This window comes from Hyla sarda, chromosome 1 (genome assembly GCF_029499605.1).
Source record: "Hyla sarda isolate aHylSar1 chromosome 1, aHylSar1.hap1, whole genome shotgun sequence".
Lineage (NCBI taxonomy): Eukaryota > Metazoa > Chordata > Amphibia > Anura > Hylidae > Hyla > Hyla sarda.
In genome coordinates, this window is record NC_079189.1 from 305,013,753 (window position 1) to 305,037,350 (window position 23,598).

Consider the following 23,598-nt stretch of genomic DNA (forward strand, 5'->3'; position numbering starts at 1 on the left):
TAAGTGTGTTAACCCTTTAGATGTTTCACAGGAATAGCAGCAAAGTGAAGTAGAAAATTCAAAATCTTCATTTTTTTACACTCGCATGTTCTTGTAGACCCAGTTTTTGAATTTCTACAAGGGGTAAAAGGAGAAAAATCCTCTCTAAATTTGTAACCCAATTTCTCTCGAGTAAGGAAATACCTCATATGTGTAGGTCAAGTGTACGGCAGGCACAGTAGAGGGCTCAGAAAGGAAGGAGCGACAATGGGATTTTGGAGAGTGAGTTTTTCTGAAATTGTTTTTTGGGGGGGGGGGGGGGGGGGGGCATGTCACATTTAGGAAGCCCCAATGGTGCCAGAACAGCAGAAAAAAAAACACCACATGGCATACCATTTTGGAAACTACACCCCTCAAGGCACGTAACAAGGGGTCCAGTGAGCCTTAACACCCCACAGGTGTTTGACGACTTTTCGTTAAATTTGGATGTGTAAATGAAGAAAAAAAATGTCACTAAAGTGCAGTTTTTTCCCCCAAATTTACCATTTTTATAAAGGGTAATGGGAGAAAATGCCCTCCAAAATTTGTAACCTCATCTCTTCTGAGTATGGGAATACCCCATGTTACGACGTAAAATGCTCTGCCGGCGAACTACAATGCTCAGAAGAAAAGGAGTCACATTTGGCTTTTGGAAAGCAAATTTTACTGAAAGTTTCTGGGGGGCAGGTCGCATTTAGGAAGCCCCTATGGTGCCAGAACAGCAAAAAAAAAAACACATGGCATACTATTTTGAAAACTACACGCCTCAAGGAACGTAACAAGGGGTACAGTGAGCCTTAACACCTCACAGGTATTTCACGACTTTTTGTTAAAGTTGGATGTGTAAATGAAAAAAAAAAATTCACTAAAATGCATTTTTTCCCCAAAATTTTACATGGGATAATAGAAAATTACCCCCAAAATTTGGAACCCCATTTCTTCTGAGTATGGAAATATCCCATGTGTGGATGTCAAGTGCTCTGCTGGCGAACTACAATGCTGAGAAGAGGAGGAGTGCCATTGAAAAATTTGCTGCAGGAAACTTACTGTAAACTCACCCGTGTGAATGTACCCTGTATGTGTACATTCACATGGGGGGGGGGGGGGCAGGCAAACATCCAGCTGTTTCAAAACTACAACTCTCAGAATGGGTAAGTGGACTTCAGCGCCGGCCATCTGTCGGTTTCCCCCCTATTGTGGGTGGGCAGAACGGGGAAACCGAAAGTTAATCCCCCCGTCCCCGATCTCCTATTGGTCATCGCTTCTAGACAACCAATAGCAGGGATAGGAGGGGCGGCACCCCTGCCACCTCCTATCCCTTCAGGGGGATCGTGGGTGTCTTGGACAACCCCGATCCCCCTTATTTTCCGGGTCACCATAGACCCAGAATCTGCGCAAATCGCCGGTGTGAATTCACTGGCGATTTGCGTTGATCGCCGACATGGGGATATGGTTTGGGGGTGATGATTGGGGGCATTTGCGCGGGGTGACTGCTGATCGATATCAGCTGTCACGCCGGTTCGGTCCATGCCCGGTGCGGCAGGGACTGAAATTCCCACGTACGTCCTTATTCCTTAACTACCAGGGAGCTTAGACGTACGCGTACGTCCTTGTTCCTTAAGGGGTTAATTGAACATGTCTGAAGATGATTACTTAAAGCAGATCTCAGCCAGCAAAATCCTGAGAAAAATTGTCTACTTGCACCATTCCATTAATGTAAAGAACATAAAGACATTCTATTTTGATACATTATATAACTCGGTGTGAACTATTTTTTTTATTTTTATTAATTTACACAAAGTAAAAATGTTGCAGATGGGTCAAGAGGACCCAGTTTATTACAATAGCATGTTCAAAACCCAATAAAATCTGTCCTGGATAAAATAAAATTTAAAAAAAGCACTCAAAAAAAAAAATAAAAACAAACCCTATGTAAAAGAAAAACAGATTATAAAGCTTCTCGTTCAGTCCATCTTTCATTACAGTGGGTAACTGATGTGCCTGGTTCCAAGCAGGATAACTACATACAGGCCCACTCATCTTTTAGTATTGCTCTTGTCTCCACATGCTATAATTATTGTTGTCATGGCTTATAAAGTCCTCTTTTCCTTAAGGTTACTTTTGGCTATTTCACTGCAAATGCGCTGAAGATCACAAATGAGGTAGCCACTGAAAGGACTACATTTGGCAAGAGTCTTAGGATCCCCCAGTGATCTTTTTTTCACATTCATCTAAGAGGCTCCTAGGTACTGATGAAAGTACAGACCAAACAGGCTACTGACAATTTGGCACACTGAGACCCACCATGCCAAAAAGCCAAACAAGCCACGGAAGAAAATGGAAGAGAAGATATTTCGAAAAGCACCCAGTGCTCCTATTATCTGCTCAACAGCAATCTGAACATCCTCCGAGTCTTCCTCTTCTTCAGATGTAATGGGTGGTGCAGTAGAGGTCTCTACTACAGGGGTAAAACCAACAGTCTCTGGGTACAGACCCCAAGAATGATCACCTGGAAATAAACACATTATGCACATAAAATAAAGGTAAGAACACATTGCCTTATTCATCAGAACATGGAAATTTTACTGTGCATGAAGTAGGAACATCGGGAAAGATTTCTGAAAACCTGTCAAGGGGGAAAAAGTTGCTGAGTTGCCCATAGCAACCAATCAGATGGCTTCTTTCATTTTTGAAAAGGCCTCTGAAAAATGAAAGAAATGATCTGATTGGTTGCTATGGGCAACGCAGCAAATTTTCCATAAATTTCCCCCATCATTCATAACATTTTCTTGATATAAATAACTAATCATTGCTTTTATCAAACCTCATGAGCCATTCTGGTAAACCTGGTGGTTTTAAGAATTTCAAGTTTAAGCCTACACTTAATAGACAGTATAAGTTCGTTAATCTGCCCCATTATGTCAATGAAGGTGGTTTGAGGTTATGTATCAGAAGAAAATAAAGCTCCAACTGCTATAGTGCTATATCAGGCAAGTTTCTATATACTTAGTGGTTTTCCCTCTAAGTTGGTAAGAGAAGAAGTGTCCCCCATAGCCATCTCAAGTGTATGATGATATTTATGGTCAATACACATTACATAAGAAGTACACTGCACCGCACCATAGAAACGAGGGGAGTTTTATCAAAACCTGTGTAGAGGAAGAGTGGTGCAGTTGCACATAACAACCAGATTACTTTTTTTTTTTTTTTTTTTTTTTTTAAAAGCCAATGAAGAGTAAGTTTCGGCCATGTATTTCATTTTATGCATGCATTTTCGCAAAGAAAATGGTGGACACATTTTTAGTGATTCAGACTGAAGACTAAAGTGTGCAAGTCAAATACACTGCCATATTTTACACTGTGAACATAACCTAACACTGCACTATTATGCAGCACTAATTGGCTCTACTAGCCAATTAGATTGGTTCTACTAGCCCCATTGGGATATGCCAATTGGCTGGTAACAGTCAGGAATTTCCATGTTAAAAACCACATGCTAAGTGACTCCCTACAAACTGTATTGCAGAGTAAGGCAATGGGGGGGTATTTATCAAAGGATATATGTGTTTTTTTTCACGTAACTTTGGTGCAATACTTTGGCGCAGTTTTTTTTTGCGCCAAAGTTTTTGCGCATCTTCTCCACTGTCATTTTTACAACTTTCTCAAAATCACACGGTCCTGTGTGTGATTTTAACTTTAGTCAGTAATTCATCATTTGCGCCAATCGATCTTTGCGCCTTTAGGGTACGTTCCCACACGGCGTATTTTGCTGCGTATTTGCTGCGTATTTGGTGCTGCGTATTTTCCTACCCATTGACTTCAACAGAGAAAATAAAATACACAGCAGCAAATACGCCGTGTGGGAATGTACCCTTAGGGGTTTTGGCGCAAATCACCGGCAAGAAATTTTGCACATGGAAAACACACATAGCAATGTCAGAAAATGTAAAGGCGTCAAAATACATTAAAAAAAAAAATGTTTTGGGTGAAAGCAGCGACGCCTCCAGGGCTGCTCAATACAATCCTGCGACATAGTTGATCCAGCATTGGACACGGCCACATAGGTTCAGGAAAGGTAAGCAATAAAGCAGTGTCTCCAACCTGCGGACCTCCAGATGTTGCAAAACTACCACTCCCAGCATGCCCGGACAGCCAACGGCTGTCCAGGCATGCTGGGAATTGTAGTTTTGCAACATCTGGAGGTCCACAGGTTGAAGACCACTGCACTAAAGTAACCAAAAAAAATAATACTCAAGTTTAAAATAAAATCCATTTCACATGGTGGCTATAAACCCCACAAAAGAAAAGAACTCATGTCGCTTGCTGATATACTGCTGGAGGGACTCCGAAATGGCTGCTCTACAGGGTAAAATACGCGTCCTCTGTGATGGTAAGTTCTGTGTAAAAGGCGATGTGAACAGATTTCAACATTTGCGCCAAAATTACTAACAACTTGCACCAAATGATAAATTTGGTGCATGTCCACAAAAACCAAAGTGAAAAAAAAGGATAAAAAGAAACGGTCAACAGGCAAAATTGATAAATACCCCCATTGTCTTTGGCATTGTTTGTTGAACACGGTTTTCAGTTACAATGGCCCAGGAAGTTCATAGTAAAATAAAAAAAAATTATGCAACCTCAGAGGCCATTTTATATTAATGACTTCAAATTTTACCTACCCATAGTTTTCATTAAGAGAACACAGTGCAGGGTAAACGTAATTGGCGCCAAGTACTGCAGAGCCACCACAGTAAGGTAACAAAAGATTCGTGAAATCTGCACGAGAAAAATTGTTTTGTAAATAGTCACAAGTCATTAAAAACATTTTTCTATTTGAATTTGAAAAAAAAAAAACTTTCTAAATGCAAATTAGGCATAAAATAAATCATGTTAAAAAGAACAGTGGAAGGACAACCGAAAAGTAAATATATTCTTTAAAACAAAATTGTGGACTGTTAGTCCTATAGACTTTACCCCCTGACTACATTGTGATTCTGAAAATCATATCAAACAGATTTTGGAGCCATCTTTTTATACCATGAGAGAAGTGCTTTTACGAGGTCATTGCTTATGTATTATATATATTCTCTCTTTGTGTGTTAATTGATTGAGAAGTGACTGCAGTGCCTACTGTTAGGTCTGACCTCTGTTTTGTTATGTCCTTTGTGCTGAGGGTGGTTTGGGGGATTATGGGTTCATGGGTTTCTCTTATTTGTATAAAAATTTGTGAAAACGTTAATAAACACTACCTGAATAATGATTCTTAATCCCTTATGGACCAGAGCATTTTTTTGCACAACTAACCACTGTCACTTTAAGCATTAATAACTCTGGGATACTTTTCCTAATCATTCTGATTCCGAGAGTTTTTTCGTGACATATTCTACTTCATGTACGAGGTAAATTTTCGTCGATACTTGCATCACTTCTTGGTGAAAAATGTCAAAATTTCATGAAAAATGTTAAACTTTTGCATTTTTCTCACTTTGAAGCTCTCTGTTTGTAAGGAAAATGGATATTCCAAATAAATTATATATTGATTCACATATACAATATGCCTGCTTTATGTTTGCATCAGGAGGTTGAAATGTTTTTACTTTTGGAAGACATCAGAGGGCTTCAAAGTTCAGCAGCAATTTTCCAATTTTTCACAAAATTTTCAAAATCTGAATTTTTCAGGGACCAGTTCAGATTTGAAGTGGATTTGAGGGGCCTTCAAGTTTGTTAACCCTTTAGGTGTTTCACAGGAATAGCAGCAAAGTGAAGGAGAAAATTCAAAATCTCAATTTTTTACACTCGCATGATCTTGTAGACCCAGTTTTTGAATTTTTACAAGGGGGTAAAAGGAGAAAAAGCCCCCTAAAATTTGTAACCCAACTTCTCTTGAGTAAGGAAATACCTCAAATGTGAACGTAAAGTGCTCTGTGGGTGCACTACAAGGCTCAGAAGGGAAGGAGCGACAATGGGATTTTGGAGAGTAAATTTTGCTGAAATGGTTTTTAGGGGGCATGTCACATTTAGGAAGCCCCTATGGTTCCATAACAGCAAAAAAAAAAAAAAAAAAAAAAAAAACACATGGCATACTATTTTGAAACTACACACCTCAAGGAATGTAACAAGGGGTCCAGTGAGCATTAACACCCCACAGGTGTTTGATAAATGTTCATTAAAGTGATTGATTTTTTACACTAAAATGCTGGAGTTACCCCAAATTTTTCATTTTCACAAGTGGTAACGAGAAAATTTCCCCCACAATTTGTAAATGCATTTCTTTGCAGTGAGGACATACCTCATACTTGGATGTAAACTGCTCTGCGGTCTCAGAAGAGCAGGAGCACCATTCAGCTTTTGGAGAATTTTGCTGGAATCGGTCAGGGGCCTTGAACGTTTAGAGTTACCATGGTGCCAGTACAGTGCCATTATTTTGGAAACTACACCCCTCAAGGAACATAACAAGGGGTACAGTGAGTATTTACACCTCACAGGCGTTTTGAACAGTGGGCCATAAAATGACAAAATAGTTGTTTTTTTTTCACAAAAATGCCCCAAATTTTTCATTTGCACAAAAGGTAATACTAGAAAATACCTCCCAAATTTTGTAACCCCATTGCTTCTGAGTATGGATATACCCCATATGTGGATATAAAATGCTGTGCAAGTGCACTACATGGCTCAAGAGTCATAGAGCATTGTTTGCATTTGAGGCATATGGCATATCAGTAGCTGACGGTTACATACATTCAGCGGAAAATAAAGAGAAACACCCACATGTGACCCTGCATGTAACTTTTTTGTACCATACCAGTGTTTTCCGCATGGTGTTATATGGCTTGAGGATTTGATCAGAAAGATCAACTCCCACATATACCGATTGTAGTCCAGAATACAATCAGGCTTGAGGACCGGTGTTGTGGTACCTCGCACAGGGACAGGTGAGCTGCCGTTACCATGAATTGTGGACAGCATAAGGACATCCCTCTTATCCTTATACCTGACCAGCAACAGGTTTTCATGGGTAAGGGCACAGGACTTTGGGCATAGGTGTCTAGAGAAAATTTAGAGGGAGGCCTCTCTGGTTCTTCTGCGCAGTCTCACAAGCGGACATGGATCTGGCGGCAAGGGATGTGAACAGAGGGATGCTGGTATAAAAGTTATCCACGTACACATGGTAACCCTTATCCAGCAATGGGTGCACAAGGTCCCAAACGAGTTTCCCGCTAACACCCAGAGTGGGGGACATTCTGAGGGTTCAATACGGGAATCCTGTCCCTCATTTACTCTAAACTTGTAAGTGTACCTGGAGGTACTCTCACAAAGTTTATAGAGTTTCACGCCATACCGCGTCCGCTTGAAGGGAATATACTGGCGGAAGAGGAGTCTCCCCTTAAAACTGATGAGACTCATCTACAAAGAGCTCCCTTAGGGGTGCATAGGCCTCAAAATTTGGCCCCAAAGTGATCGACGAGTGTCCTCATTTTGTAAAGCCGGTCATAGGCAGGATTACTTTCGGCACTGCAGGCATTTCCGTATGGCCTCGAACCGTCCCTGTGTCATAGCCATACTGTAAAGCGGGGTCTGGTAGAGGACATCCCCATTCCAGTACTGCTTGACACTTTTTTTCTTGACTAGTCCCACATGCAGCACGAGGCCCCAAAATGTCCTCATTTCGGCTGCACTGACGGCGTACCATCCATTGGGCCTAGCCAAAAGTGAATGATGATACACCTCCTCTACATACACTACCAGAACAATCTGTTATCGTATAGTCACCCTGGCACTATACATATATATACTATCCCGGCTACCCACACCTATGCTAGTGGTTCACGTTACTCGCTAGATTCCAGCTGCCATATACTCACCCCCTTATATCCCTGTCACGTGTTATATAGGACCACGTAGTGCGTCAGCATCTTATCCATACTATCTTTAATAATAATTTGTGCAAACTTCTGTGACACCCATATAACTTGTTTAATATATTTTACCCCCTGTATCTTTATACAACACCTTCTACCTGATCCTGGGTTCCCTTTTCAGACTGCTATAATATTATATATTTATTTATTGTGACCTGTTGCCACTAATACCCATTTGAACTATCTGTCGCTCCACTTCCCCTGTGTGATAGTTGCACACTGTATGTTATCACTATACTGCCTATACATTCTTATTAATAACATACAACACAGTCATTGCTACTTGTATTATGTATACAAATCATCCTTATTGTACCCGGGCCTCTACGCCTATACATTCGAATATGCGCATCGCTAGCTTTCAAAAACAGCTTGCACTGACAAACCAGCACAGAGTTTGTTGTCAGCTGATTGGCTGAATGCCGATCACGTGGTCACCAAACATAGCAACGTGTCCTGGGCAACCAGCCCATCGTGGCACGCGCATACAGTGCTGTGTGCTCCACACATGGAGTGTTTGTTTACACTGTCCTTCCGACCCACTGAGGTTCTACAGCAGTTAAGAATTACACCTGTATATAAGGATTCTACACTGTTTTCCTACAAATTTAAAATATGTTTATGTATATGCATAACAGGTATAATGTAATTTTTATAGTTTTTTTTATACTGTGCCTGATTTTTACTTTTTACTGTACAGCCCTCCCTTTGTTTTTGGCGCACTATAAACTATATAAACCTGTTACTGTTGTTACTACTTCACCCTGATCTGAGGAAGGGAGGGATCCTCCTGAAACGCGTAATCCTGTCCATTTTTTTCTCTAATAAAATGTCCTGCTGAGGACTTTTCTCACTACCTCTGGCATTTGCCTCATCCTTCCGACAAGAGTCAGCAGCACCGACTTCAAGGGTTTTTTCCTACCTTGCTTCCACTAAGGCGTTGTCACAGGTTGCCTGCTGAACGATTTCAGCAGGCATCCCAGTCCGGTCCCCAAGTGGAAGGTACGCCCTGGGTCCTTAAAGCGTACCCGTCAGAGCCAACAAAAAACATATATTTTTTTTAAATATATCACTCAGTACCTAATCCATGTACATCTAATTTTTATGTGTCTAGCACCTTTATTTATTTTTTATTACACTTTTAATTTAGCTCGCTAGTCTGAATTCATCTCAAAGGGAGGGGGCGTGGCCTCACTGTGCAGGTCTCCGCCCCCTCCCTCAGTATACTGTCTGCTCACATCTCCCCTAGCATTAGCAAAACTACAACTCCCAGCTTGTCCTCACTGACAGTAACGGGACACAAGCTGACAGTGGGAGGATTTTTCCTCCAGTGTGAGCCCTGCACTCACAGCTGTCAATCAAGGAGATGTGTCCATGACATAGGTGATGACGCATGGACACAGCAGGACTAGTATGTGTCCAAGCAGGCAGGAGGACAGTTGTTTGACTGGCTTTTTCAGTATGAAATACTGAAAATTTTCTAATGAAAGCAATTGCAAAACCTATTGGTTATATATGCTTTACAACATATAAGTTTCTGTATCTTACAGTGCCCATTTAAGTTTCAGGGAGCCAGTGCATACCTTTACATCCTGTGTCCTAGACAGGTTAAAGGCCATGCAACCATTTTTTTTTATATGTTTTAGAAATTAGGCCAGACTGTTGTACAAACAGCTTATTCATAAAGGACTCCCAATATATATTGTGACAGCATACTGAGGTGTTCGCTTAGGTTTCCTTACAGCACTTTAAAAGAACCAACCCGCTGTTTTTAGTAAATCCTTGTATCTCCCCTGAAATCATTCTGGAACATCTTTTCTTATAGCTTTGTGTTGTATGTTTCATCTGGTATTCTTTATAGAAATAGGTGGCTAAATAGACAAGTGGGTGTAACAATTGGGGGGAGGGGGTTGTCCCTACAATGTCTGACACTGTCAGTATTGATTGGATACTATCAGACACACCCGCATCTTGTTAAACCCAGCTGGCCATTTAGAAGTACATTTCTAGAATTAGAACATGAATGACACACAACAGATGAAAAGATGTTCTAGAAATGTTATTTCAAGGGGAATATAAGAATTTACTATAACAGACAGCAGAAGCCACATGTCCTCTTTATTAATTATTTACTTTTTACTTGTCTTCTGTTGGTTACTTACTCTACGCTGAATCTCCAACATGGAAATCCGCCCGGCCTCTCTTTTCATTTGCTCAACCCAACTATGGGCTAACCCAAGGTACGCTTGTAAATGGAAGCGAGTCAAGGAGAGGCGGAGGAGGCACAAAATTACAATGACCCACAGGCGGAACGTGTTGTATGCAGAATCTGACATACTGAAAAGATAAAGATATTGTTTAGTTCTAACAAATCAGACATGTAACACTTTAGAACCAAAGTAAAAATTGAATATATGCGGGATTTGCTTTGGACTTGATAAAGGGAGGCATCCCGAAAGCTTGTCTCTACAAAATTCTGTTAGTCCAATAAAAAAAGTATTACAAGATACTGCAACATTTTTTGATTTGCAAAAAAAGAGAAAGATTTGCCCATACCATTGTATGAACAATAGCGTATATCTTAATAGCTGTTCTTATTCCATTTTGTTTACTTACAGCTGTACAGTCTCTTTACCCACTGGTGCATTTAAAAGAAAGTCCCTGGTGATTGGTCGGATCCACATTACCACCACAATGACCGGAGACAGAAAGCTGGCATGAAGTAGAAGCCTGCATAGAAGAGGTCATATCAGAAATCTCAATAGCCACAAGTTACTTACTTTATAACTTCATATCTTCACCATCCCTTGGGTCACAAACGTCCCCCGGGGATGGTGAGGATAATGATTTTAGCATATATAACGCATTGCCAAGCGTTATATATACTAAAATATGCTGATTGGTTCCCTTTAAACATTAAAACCTAAAGCTTAAATTGAGTTTGACTGCCTAATGCCACCAAAGCAGCTCCGAACTATAGAAACACTGACTCCACAAGGCCTATAAAAAGGTATCCTGTAATATCTGGCACTAAGTCTTTAGCAGACAATTTTAAGTTATGTAAGCTGTGAGGTGGAGCCTCCATTTGTTCTTCCAGCACATCCTAAAAATGGTCAATCAGATTGAGATCTGTGGAATATGGAGAAAAAGTCAACACCTTAAACTTTGTCATGTTCCTCAAACAATTCCTGAACAATTTTTGCCGGTCCTTTAAATCCGCTGACAGGGGCCAGCACCATTAGGGAATACAGTTTCCATGCAAGGGTCTACTTTGTCTCTAACAATGTTTAGGTAGGTGGTATGTGTCAGGGTAACAACCTCATCCCAGGATCCAAGGTTTCCCAGCAGAAAAATGCCCCTAAGCATCAAATTACCTCTGCTGGATTAGCTTCTTCCCATAGGACATCCTGGCCCCTAGGTAAGTGATGCAAACAGCCAGTTATCCACATGTTTCCTCAGACACCAGGCCACCTTCTTCCATTGCTCAATCTTCTAATTCTAATACTTGTATGTCCATTGTAGGCACATTTAATGGTGGAACAGGGGGCAGCATGTGCACTCTGACTGGTTTGCACGTACAGAGTAAGCTGTAATGCACAGTGTGTTCTATTACAGCTAGCGTTTGTTGTTTCCGCAATTTGTGCCATGGTAGCTTTCTGTAGGATTGGACCTAATGGACTAGTGTTCACTACCCAACTTCATAAATGAGCCTTGAGCACCCATGACTCTTTTGTTGGTTCACTGGTCATTCTTCCTAGAACCACGTTTGGTAGGTACTAACCACAGCATACTGGGAACACTCCAAAAGTTTTGGTGATTCTCTTTCTGTCATTCAGACACCACAATTTGGCCCCATTGGTCACTCAGATCTTTACATTTACAAATTTTTATATAAAGAACTGACTGTTCACTTTCTGCCTCATATATAACATCCTTTGACAGATACCACTGTAGCTAGAAAATCTGTCATTTTAATGTTTAAGAGGACCTGTGGCTAACTCAAAAAAGTTGATTATCACTTTGTAGCTTTTGCTCCGTAAATTAAACAGTGTTTTCATATTTGTCTAGCTGCCCCCATTCTCCTGACTATCACTGGCGGCCTCGGAAAACTGGCTGTTTCTTATCTTCCACTGCCCGCTTGTCAGTGACTTCACAACCTGGTATATGATGTTTGTGTGGGCAGCTTCTTTTTCTCTGCTAAGCCATCCATGCTCCCCGGATGAGGCTGCTATTCTTAAAGTGTGATCTTCTGAGGTGAGTCTCATAAGGTTACAATGAAAAGGCCTCTCCAATACTGTCAGTTCTCAAAAAAGGTAAGTAGAGAAACAAAACCATTTTCTAGCTAGTTACAGGTCACCTCCATGTTGGCTACCTCCATGTTGGTTCTTGCACCCCACCCACCTCTATCAGGTGTATATAAGGTGATTTGGATGTTCCAGATCTTGCAATGCCTGCTGATCTGTTCACACAGAGGCATATTCATAGTGTAGGGTCCATCCCAATGAGATCACCTTACCGTGGTGGGACGGTTCAAGCTATTTGGCCGCCAAATTGCAAGCTAAGTATCTCACTATTTCATTACTGCACCATAGCTGAATAGCTTCTCATGTTGTATCTATATACTCATGTTTTATCTATATCTTTGTGCTAGCAGCGTGCTGCTGTATTCTCCTGATGCTGTATATTTAGCCCAGCAGCCTGCACCTGTAAGCCAGGTCCGTATGATAGTTTGGAATCAATAGTGCTGGCCAACTTATTCTTTGTTTGTAGTTACAGGTCATGGTTAAGGCTGATTGGTATAGGTCCACCCTTGCATTAAGCTCACAGCCTCAGCTAATAGAAGGCAGTACCCCTTCATATCCTTAATACGGCACATGAAAAAGCTGTCCTAATGGGAAAAAAATACAACTTCAGAACGGTTTGACAATATACTTACTGGAGCATTGGTCTATCTGCTGCCATCTTAAGAGAATCCAGATGAGTCTGAGCCAAACGCAGGCCAGGAAAAGTCAGACAAGCACCAAGGAATGAGCATAGGGCAACTAATGCAATTTTGATACCCAATTTAATAAAAGGAACTCTGAAAAACAAACACACACCGTCTTATACACAAATTTTATTCTACAAAAGGGTGTTACTACAGCTTGGCATTTCCTATTTATTTACAGAAATAGATTATGCTGCTGTTCACTTACGTTTCATTATTGAAGGAAATGCCCACTTATTGAGGTAAGCGGGCATTTCTTGCACAAACAAAACATTACAGGAACCAGGAAGAAGCGGACCACACTGGGGACTGGGTGTTGTCAAATTACAGTGCCAGGGCGTCAAGGTAAGTGAGCATGCCTTTTTTTATTTTTACTGTATGCAAAGGCATTGAAAAAAAAAAAAAAAAAAAACCTTCCTGCCTTAAAAACACAGAGCAGTAAAAAAAAAAAAGTTAAACTTTCAAAACAAGAGACTTACGGTAACTGCCAGCCTTGCTGTTTTAGTAAGATTTCCAGATTGTGACAGATGCTATTAATTCCTGAAAAAAACAAAGAACAGACATTAAAAAAAAGGAATGGTGGACACAAATGTACTATGTATAGAACTACTCCAGTATTTGGTGCCAGAGCTTAACCATACAATATGGGAGCAGGGGGATTATTGTAACCTGCAGATTACCTGGTTCCAAACCAAATTCCAGATACTCTTCTCTTACAATCATCACTATCATTGCAATGAGAAGAAAGAAGAATGCAAAGGTCAAGCAGACTGAGCGCTCTCCTCCTTCCTCTGATCGGAAGTAGTGCTGCATCATGGTAAACAGGACTTTACTAGAGGTAAGGTTGGTTAAGGAAAGAAATCTCATAAGCAAATCACATTACATAAAGAACAAGGGCCCCCTGGGCTCTTCCAGCTTGGCTGCATCGGCAGAGATGCCAAAAACTGGTGAACAGGCCGATTTATGCAGTTTGCATAACTGCCACTGATTTTAAGAGTGCATCTCCAAGATTACATACATCAAGTATCTCAGGTAGCTAGGATGTTTACTAAACTCCTATTAAAGTCAATGACCGTTCTGCAAGCAAATAATTGCTTGCTCGGCTATTTTCAGCATCCCAGTCTCCACAACCAGACCAGAGGTCCATTAGGCTGCTTTATACTTACAGAATTTATAATCCATCCAGGCTTCAGGCTGACAATCAGGGAGGCGGAGCCCAAGGTCCACTCTGCTCCGGGCCCCATCGCCTCTTTTTGCCTACGTCACGCAGTTGATTGACAGGCAGGGCTCGCGGGCAGCAGAGCAACACAGGGCTACTGCAAGCAGGTGAGCCCTGCCTGACAACCATCTGCACGACGTAGGCATAAAGAGGCGATGTGGCCCGGAGCAGATTGGACCTTGAGCTCCGCCTCCCTGATTGTCAGCCTGACTCCTGAATGGATTATAAAGATTCTGTAAGTATAAAGCAGCCTAATGGACCTCTAAAGGTATGTGTCTAGAATATGCTTGTGAAGCCCTAGTGCACGGTTTCTGCAGCTTCACAAGCATATTCTTGGTGACAGTTGCGCTTTAAGACAGGTGCTGGTCCCTTAAATGGGAATACCTTTTTAAAAGCCAAGACCCTATTTCATGCACATTTCAAACCCTCAAAGGATACATAGAGAAGATGACAGTCATCAGACACCATACGACCCCAATGTTAATTTCATTCTGAGCATCCACAAGACAGTAGTATCCTTCAGTGAACAGGTAGATGATGGTAGAGTATAATGAGAAGTCTATAAACCACTGGTACTCCAGGAAATATCGAAGCACTACATATGGGGGAAATAAAAAAGCGCACAGAATTAGATGTCATTGTAAACATACTAGAATTATTATTAAATATCTGGAAGTGTTCTACTATCAGCAGTTAAGTCCAGTATGTAAGATGCTAGTTTCTGTGGCTAAGATTTCATTCTATCTTGAGTGACACCTTTATACTTTTTGCATAAATTCCCAACAAAGACAACTGTTTGAATGGGGTACTAAGAAATGGACTCGCCTTAGGGCTGAATTTAGACATCTAATCTGAATGTAAGGACAGCTCCACCAGAAAAGTAACACAGTACCCCATCTAACATGACACAGACAATCCTGGAAACATACAGATAAATGTCCACAGGGCAATAATAGATACAAAACTGCTTATACTGTCTCAGATATCTGGCAATGATATCTTTCAATGTATTGCATTCAATCTTTAAGAACCTAAGTGTCAGACAAGTGCTTGAGGGACCTCTCCAGCTCCTTTTTATTTAGAAAATAAATTGTTGGATGGTCACCGCCTTCTAACACAATTGGGTTTTTCACCAGTGTCAGTGATTCATCAGATTCAAATGATGCCAAGTATAAATAAAGCTAATTTGTTAGAATATACTCTTCGGGACCACAGAATATTTCTTCTACACCATGTTGCCAGAACCAATAGTTTTGTGGCTTTTGGGTGTTCCAAACCATTATCTCCAGGTACTGTCTCCTACCCAACTTCAGAAAAGCATTTCTCTGTGCCCTATCCTGATCTGAAGTGTAGGCTGACATTTGTATAGATTATCAATTTCACTAAAGCAAATCTTCCTTTGGAGAAGACCAATTGATGGAGTACAGAAAGGATCTCTTTAGCCTTTCGATAAACTGGCATACAAGAAAATCTCTTAATTTTAGAGGAATTGAGGACAATGTGAAACACTGTCAGCCAAAGAGACTGCAATTGTGTTTAAAACATAACATACTAATTCTGGAACACATATTGCATACTAACATACAGAGATCTCTAGGACAAATGGGTTAAAGCACTCAGTTAAGCGCTTCTCTCCCTGTCTCACTCCTAGTTCACAAGATGGGTTCCTAGAGCTGGGCGGTATGACCAAAAATGTGTATCACGGTATTTTTGTAACTTATGGCGGTTCCACAGTATTTCTCACCTATGTAACTGACCTTCCCCCGTTACTCCGGTAACAGCCTCACCTGCTTCTTGGGGACGGGAACGTCTGAGAGCCATCAGCCTATCACCGGCCGCAGTGATGTTCCGCCTTTGCCGGTGATAGGTTGAGCGCACTGTCATGTAAGAAGCCAGCTTCTTACATAACAGTGCGCTCAACCTATCACCGGCCGAGGCGGAACATCACTGCGGCCGGTGATAGGCTGATGGCTCTCCAACGTTCCTGTCCCCAGGAAGCAGGTAAGGCCAGTACCGAAGGTGAGATGACGTTTATTTTGTTTATCTTTTGCAGCCCGGGCATAGGGATACAGCGTACAGTACAGAGTTCTAGCGCCGGCAGCTTGCAACAAACAGGAGGACGAGGAGGGCAGCGCTTGCGGCTGAAATGTGATTAGTTCCACGATGGGGACCGCGCAGCACTGGGTTGATAATTCATTCATTCCCGAGGGGGAGGGGCCCATCCGGTATTGCGGTATGGGAAAAATTCATATCGTACAGCACAAAAATTCCGGTATTCGGTATGAACCGGTAGAATAAATTCACAAAGAAAGATACGGAAAAAACGGAGCTCACACCTGTAATATCCTGCTGCCATGGCTTTATTCAAAGTTCATGTGGAACATCGGTATGACCTCTCCCCCACAGACACGAGCAAGAGGTACGAGGCAGGAGCGTTCACCTGGATGACAGACGCTGTTTCATGCTGACTGGCATTTCCTCAGGTCCCGTCACTGGGACCTGAGGAAACGACAATCGGCGTGAAACAGCGTCTGTCGTCCAGGTGAACGCTCCTGCCTCGTACCTCTTGCTCGTGTCTGTGGGGAAGATGTCATGCCGATGTTCCACATGAACTTTGAATAAAGCCGTGGCAGCAGGATATTACAGGTGTGTGCTCAGTTTTTCCGTATCTTTCTTTGTGAATTTATTAAATACAAGTTTGTTTCCACAAAATGGCTAGTCAGAAGAAGTATATCAGAAGTACTCTGGCTGATGTGACAGGGCTTTCTGACCCTACACAACCAGATGTGTCTACTGGGTATTAACTGTGTGGAACAATATCCTGTGAGACTTTTTTATGACCATAAATAAATTCACTCAAAGACAATTTTGTTTACATACAGGGGTTGCCAATCCAAATTTAACTGTGGAGCTCATGACGCCCCTTTAAGCTTCACATTATACATACCATAAATATATTTCAACTCTACTGCAAACCTTACATTGCATGCTAAAAGGTAACATCTATTGTGTATTGTACTATGGATATATCATGACTGCTTACTACATCTCATATACAGCATCAGTGTACTGATTTCTTAAACATGTAGAAAAAAAAAATTTACTATAGTTTTATTTTAGCTACATCCATTAAAATGGGTTAATATAACATGTTACCGAGAGAATCAACAGCAGTGATTTGCGTCGCCTCTAAATGCAGGTCAATGTCTTTTGGGACTGTAAGGGGTTTTTCATCTGTAATCCCATTCATTCTTCTAGAAAATTAAAGGTTAGTTTAGGAAATGTTTGTTATAAGTCTTTTTTTTAAATGCCATGGAGCTTGCTGGATTTATTGAAGTAGTATTCTTTTAATAATACAATACATATGATTTATAAACTCTGATCTGGCAATTGTACTAAGGGTGCGTTCACACGGCCGTCTGTCCCCGTTTAGGTTCCATTGTTGCAGCTTGTAAACGGATTACAAAACAGTTGTAAAATAATCCCATGTCAATAGTATATATTTTTTTTTAATAACCCTTTCACATCCGTTTGCACCCGTCTGCGCTCATTTTCGTTTTTTTTTTCAAGGGAGAAGACTGTGCATGCAGTTTTTTTTCTCCCGTCACAAAAACGGAAGAAAAAACGTATACAGTAAATTTAACATTGAAGTCTATGGGAAATGGATGAGCCTTTAATGTCATCCGTTTGCATCCTTTTTTTCAGAAAAATCTCAGAACAAAAAAAAAATCGTTTGGGGAGTTTATTAACTGAACAATAACGGATCCAAACGGATACAAACAAATAACATCCGCTTGCATCCGTTATTGTCCATTTTTTATTTATGACGAGAGTCTAGATGGCCGTGTGAATGCAGCCTAAACTCACAGCTACACAATCCCACATGTGTACCATTTACCTGGATACTGACTGCCACTATTTGGGTACTGTGGGCCCAATGAATTTGCCAGCTATACTTGGGTACGGTGTCAGATCCCCCATAAAATTTTGTGTCCTGTGCATATCTGGACACAGCTAATGAAAAATTGTGCACTTTGTCTGGCTTTGAATGACAAACAGAGATCCAGAGAATTTCTGCACATACTGTTTCTCTGCCTAGCTCAATATCCAGGAGTGGACTGACAGCATAGTAAACTGTGGATTTTTTTTTTCAGTTTCCTTCCTACATTTTTGTACACTGGAGTACCCTATATGTTCATGTTCTCAGAAGACAGATCACTAAGTTTTAAGTTACCTAGCTATAAAGGCTTAACTGGGCACTGTCAGATACAGAAACTTTCTTGATATGTTGTACATCTTGGCAAAACATAAACCTTTCTAATATACTTCATAAAAAAATTGTATTTCCTTTTTATAGAAATCATGGCTTATAAAATCATAGCTTTGTCCAAGCTGAAGCACAGGCATGGACAAAGTCCAGTAAGTGAGGGCGGGCTAGCACTCCCCTGTGCTCTCTCCTGTCCAATAGCACTCCCCTGTGTTCTCTCCTGTCCGATAGCACTCCCCTGTGCTCTCTCCTGTCCCATAGCACTCCCCTGTGCTCTCTCCTGTCCCATAGCACTCCCCTGTGCTCTCTCCTGTCCCATAGCACTCCCCTGTGCTCTCTCCTGTCCCATAGCACTCCCCTGTGCTCTCTCCTGTCCCATAGCACTCCCCTGTGCTCTCTCCTGTCCCATAGCACTCCCCTGTGCTCTCTCCTGTCCCATAGCACTCCCCTGTGCTCTCTCCTGTCCCATAGCACTCCCCTGTGCTCTCTCCTGTCCCATAGCACTCCCCTGTGCTCTCTCCTGTCCCATAGCACTCCACTGTGCTCTCTCCTGTCCCATAGCACTCCCCTGTGCTCTCTCCTGTCCCATAGCACTCCCCTGTGCTCTCTCCTGTCCCATAGCACTCCCCTGTGCTCTCTCCTGTCCCATAGCACTCCACTGTGCTCTCTCCTGTCCCATAGCACTCCCCTGTGCTCTCTCCTGTCCTATAGCACTCCCCTGTGCTCTCTCCTGTCCTATCAGACAGTGCTAGCCCACCCTCATTTACTGGACTTTGTCCATGCTTGTGCTTCACCTAGGACAGAGCCATGATTTCTATAAAAAGGAAATACAATTTTCTTATGAAGTATATTAGGTTAATGTTTTGCCAAGATGTACAACATAACATTTTTTTGTATCCGACAGTGCCCATTTAAAGAGTCACTCCAATGATGCCGCCCCACTGTTTGGCTTGGAGAGATGCTTCTCACGTCAGGCAGCTGGGTGATTATTGACTGAAAAGGCCAATACCACTTTGTGTAATAGGCCCAGCAATCAGACAAAAAAAAGCAAATCCTTCTTCATTGGCCACTCATCTGCCAATGAATTAGGGAAATGTGCTGCCACCAATGAAAAGGGCCTCCCAAATGATCCAGCATGGGTTTATGCAGCCTTGCTCACAATAGAATAGAGTCATATATAAGTGCCGATCAACCTAATTAGTGATCCCATCAGCTATCAGACTGTCCGTGTTATAATAACCTTAATAACATCTCATTCTGTACTACCTATGCTTTATTAATATTTCCAAGTCTAACATACAAAAAGAATGTAAATACTAATATTACCATTGATGAACTTAAAATGCTTAGTAGAGTCAAATATAAAAAGAACAAATGCCTCGTAGACATCATTTCCTGGTCTTACCGCTCTTTCTTGGCTTTAGGTTTTGGCTTTCCAGAGAGTGCTCTTAATTCATCTTCTGTAGGATGTTTGAAGCGGAACAAGCTAGAGAAAAAAGAAAGACACATGAGGGTTAATACTGACAGTGGTTATGTAAGATACTGAAATGTTATGGTCTGTAAAAGCATTGCAGAGACTCAAACTATTCACATAGTCAAGCAGTCTTCTTCTAATGAAGTCAACAGGATGCAATGATAAGATGTCTAAGGGGAGGAGTACCCCTTTAAGGGAAGCTATATATATATATATACCCCTTGCAAGAATAATACCAGTTTTTTTTCTCATGTATGATAGGTCTGTGGGTGAGGTTTTGCTCAAAACATATGCCATGCATTTAAACCTGGATTATCCTGTGATTTAGGTACCCATTATAAGGAATGCACACATGGAATAGACATAGACAAGGATTTCACTCAGAATTTGGTCTAGACCCTAAATGTTGAGCTCAACACGTGGAAACGTTCAGAAGCCCCATAGAGAAGGAATGAAAGTACTGGCCATGAATGCCGCTCTAACTGTTCTGGGAACAATTGTCTTCCATTCTTTGGTTCAGTGTTGGTCCCAGTTGTCGGACCTCCCCCCATCATCTAGTTATCTATCTTATGGATAGATGAGAAGTCCTTTAAGTAAGCTTACCTTCCATTGCATAGAAGCCATCGTGCGAGAGAATAGTGAGGGGACACCTTCTGCATAATACTGGCCAGTAGTAGGGTGACTACCATCTGTACCCCCATGACTGCCTGTAAAGAATAAGAACAAGTGGAGTTGTTACTAGTGAAGTCACTATACATTACAAACACAGAAAACCTCACTAGCATCACAAGACTTTACCTTCATATTTGGACTGAACTATACATATCTTTGTAAGATAGAGGTTGCTCCTTACGAAACAAATGGCACGTCACACCTGTTTTCCCTACATCTTACTAAGGCAGTCTTCTTTACCCAGCTGCCACTGTCCCTCACCTTAGAAGCCATTTCAGAAAGGGAGAAAATAGCCATTTACTATAGACTGACCATACATCCAGTTAGGCCTTGTGCGCACTGAATAATTTCAGGCAGAATGATGGTTATTTTAAAGGCAGAGTCCATCTCAAAATCAGCATGGAGACGGAAATATCTGCCACAGATCAGAGTTTTGCAGGAAGAACTGACATGCCAATTCCTGAGGTGGAATCCACAAGTAAGATCCCATAAAGTCAATGGGATTTTGTATTTCTGCTTCAAATTCCGAGCACCAATAAGCACCAATTTCACTTCATTTTAGGACCGAAATTTTAGTGGGGAAGTTTTCCTTAGTGTGCACAAGGCCTTAGCAGCGGCTTGCACAAAATGGCTTATTGTGGAGTGAAGGCTTCATTTTATGTAATGACATGTAGATGCATCCATATCCACCAGAACATTTAACAAGTCATATTGGCTCTTGTCAAAGGGTGCGATATACTGTATTAGAGTACTTTCACTTGGGCGGGTTTACAACAAGTTTTCCGCTGTGAGTTTGATTTTCTGCAGCGGCAATTAAACTCTGTTGCCATCTATAGTAATGACTAGGGATGTCCCGATACTGGACATTTGCACGAGTACCGGCAGGTATGATGGAGGTTTCCTGTGTACGCTACCTGAACTATGCAGCGCACTGATCAGCTGAGCGTGCGTCATAGCTGCGACCCGCATTAACCCTTTAGATGTCAAAAGTCCTGCGATTAACGGCCCGATACATCAGGGATGCTAATTGGGATAACCGCAGTGAAATTGCGGTTTCCTGATTAGCTCAGAGTACTGCCGGAGGTCCCTTACCATGCTTTGTGCTGTCCAATTGCCGCTCCTATACCAGCAGTAAAGGAGCGCCGGTAACACTGATCAATGTTATGCTATGGCATAGCATTGATCAGTGTATGCAATCTAAGGATTGCATTTAATAGTCCCCTACCAGGGACTGAAAAAAGTGTAAAATAATAATACTCATACAGGCAAGAGAGTGCCCATCTAATGGAAAATGGGATTTTGTAAACCCTATTCAGAAGAGTCAAGTGAAGGCAGCCTAACACTGCATATCTGACATATAGAGGCAAAATGAATAAGAAAGAAACATCTAGAAGCAGAGGGGGAGATTTATCAAAACCAGTGTAGGGGAAGAATGGTGGAGTTGCCCAGAGCAACCAATAAGATCACTTCTTTCATTTTCAAAGAGGCCTGTGAAAAATGAAAGCAGCGATCTGATTGGTTGCTCTGGGCAACTCCACCACTCTTCCCCTACACTGGTTTTGATAAATCTCCCCCTCTGTCTATACTGCCTCTGGATACACTCACTGATCTCCAATCTGTAGCTGTCCAGCTGATGCTAAACTACAAATCCCAGCACGCCCTGACAGCTGGAGAGACACAGGTCAGGGATCAGTGCAGTAGACTAGTGTTTCCCAATCAGGGTGTCTCCAGCGGTTGCAAAACTACAAATCCCAGCACGCCCTGACAGCTGGAGAGACACAGGTCAGGGATCAGTGCAGTAGACTAGTGTTTCCCAATCAGGGTGTCTCCAGCGGTTGCAAAACTACAAATCCCAGCACGCCCTGACAGCTGGAGAGACACAGGTCAGGGATCAGTGCAGTAGACTAGTGTTTCCCAATCAGGGTGTCTCCAGCGGTTGCAAAACTACAAATCCCAGCACGCCCTGACAGCTGGAGAGACACAGGTCAGGGATCAGTGCAGTAGACAAGTGTTTCCCAATCAGGGTGTCTCCAGCGGTTGCAAAACTACAAATCCCAGCACGCCCTGACAGCTGGAGAGACACAGGTCAGGGATCAGTGCAGTAGATCAGTGTTTCTCAATCAGGGTGCCTCCAGCTGTTGAAAAACTACAACTCCCAGCAGGATAGGGCATGCTGAGAGTTGTAGTTTTGCAACAGATGATGGGCACCCGTGTTGGGAAACACTGCATGAGAAAAACAGAAATAGTAGAAAGGGGAGTAGTTGCTTATGGCAACCAGATCGTAGTAGAGTATATTAGGGAATTAAACCAGTGATCTGATTGGTTGGATTGAAGTTAGCAGCACATGAAGAGTTAAGAATGTGTTCACCATCCTTTGCTAGACTTGCGCTGCCTCCATAAGAAGTTATAGAACTACTAATACTGCCATCCATAACTCTATCCATAACTGCGTCATGAAGTAAACCCCACCCGCCCTCCAGAGCCCGCTCACCATGCTGAAATGCCTGCTCCAAGTGTGCCCCAAGAGTAATTCACATCTCCCTAGCCATGTGATGACAGAACAGCTGCAGGAAGGGCATTGCACTGTCCCTTTAAGGAAGTTATAAACGGCTGTAGCTTCTAAACCAATCAAAACACCAAGGCGCTTTGACGGACAGCGGAAAAACCAATAGGCTGCATTAACTCGTGCCGATGGGCGGGAACTCTGTTATTTATATGCTATCAATGTATCCGGGTACTAGAGGGTCATGAGTGGTGCATGCTGGGAGTTGTAGGAAAGGGGCCGGTAACGTTCTGTAACAAGGTTTCGGTACAATGAGCTTCTTATGGGAGTTCACGATAAGTGAGAGGTAGAGGTTGGGAGAAAACATCGCGAGAGAATACACATCTGGTTCCATCTAGAAACCTGTGTGTGTTTCATGAGGCACAGGAGGTACCATGAGAGAAATATTTTCTGTTGTACATTTCTCTCAAACCTTTTTTTAGACAGGAAAGGTATGTCACCTTAGGAAACAAATTATAAGTGGTGTCAAAAATTGTGCT

At 41.9% G+C, this 23,598-nt stretch overlaps 1 protein-coding gene and 1 long non-coding RNA gene across 2 annotated transcripts in view; one reads left to right on the forward strand and one right to left on the reverse strand.

Annotated features, from left to right (window-relative positions):
• Positions 1-1,911: 1,911 nt before the first annotated feature.
• On the reverse strand, positions 1,912-23,261 carry TMEM161A (transmembrane protein 161A). The gene is made up of 12 exons (XM_056518194.1): positions 23,048-23,261; positions 20,488-20,591; positions 19,816-19,896; positions 17,300-17,397; positions 14,582-14,738; positions 13,605-13,756; positions 13,404-13,464; positions 12,874-13,017; positions 10,554-10,667; positions 10,100-10,274; positions 4,698-4,794; positions 1,912-2,527 (listed from the first exon to the last, which is right to left on the reverse strand). The coding sequence occupies exons 1-12, from the start codon at positions 23,048-23,050 to the stop codon at positions 2,250-2,252; spliced, it is 1,464 nt and encodes a 487-aa protein (XP_056374169.1). The 5' UTR covers positions 23,051-23,261; the 3' UTR covers positions 1,912-2,249.
• The window catches only part of LOC130270566 (uncharacterized), an 83,806-nt gene continuing 83,468 nt past the window's right edge, over positions 23,261-23,598 (forward strand). Inside the window, exon 1 of the long non-coding RNA XR_008843553.1 lies at positions 23,261-23,550. This is a non-coding gene — a long non-coding RNA (uncharacterized LOC130270566). The remainder of the gene's footprint in view (positions 23,551-23,598) is intronic.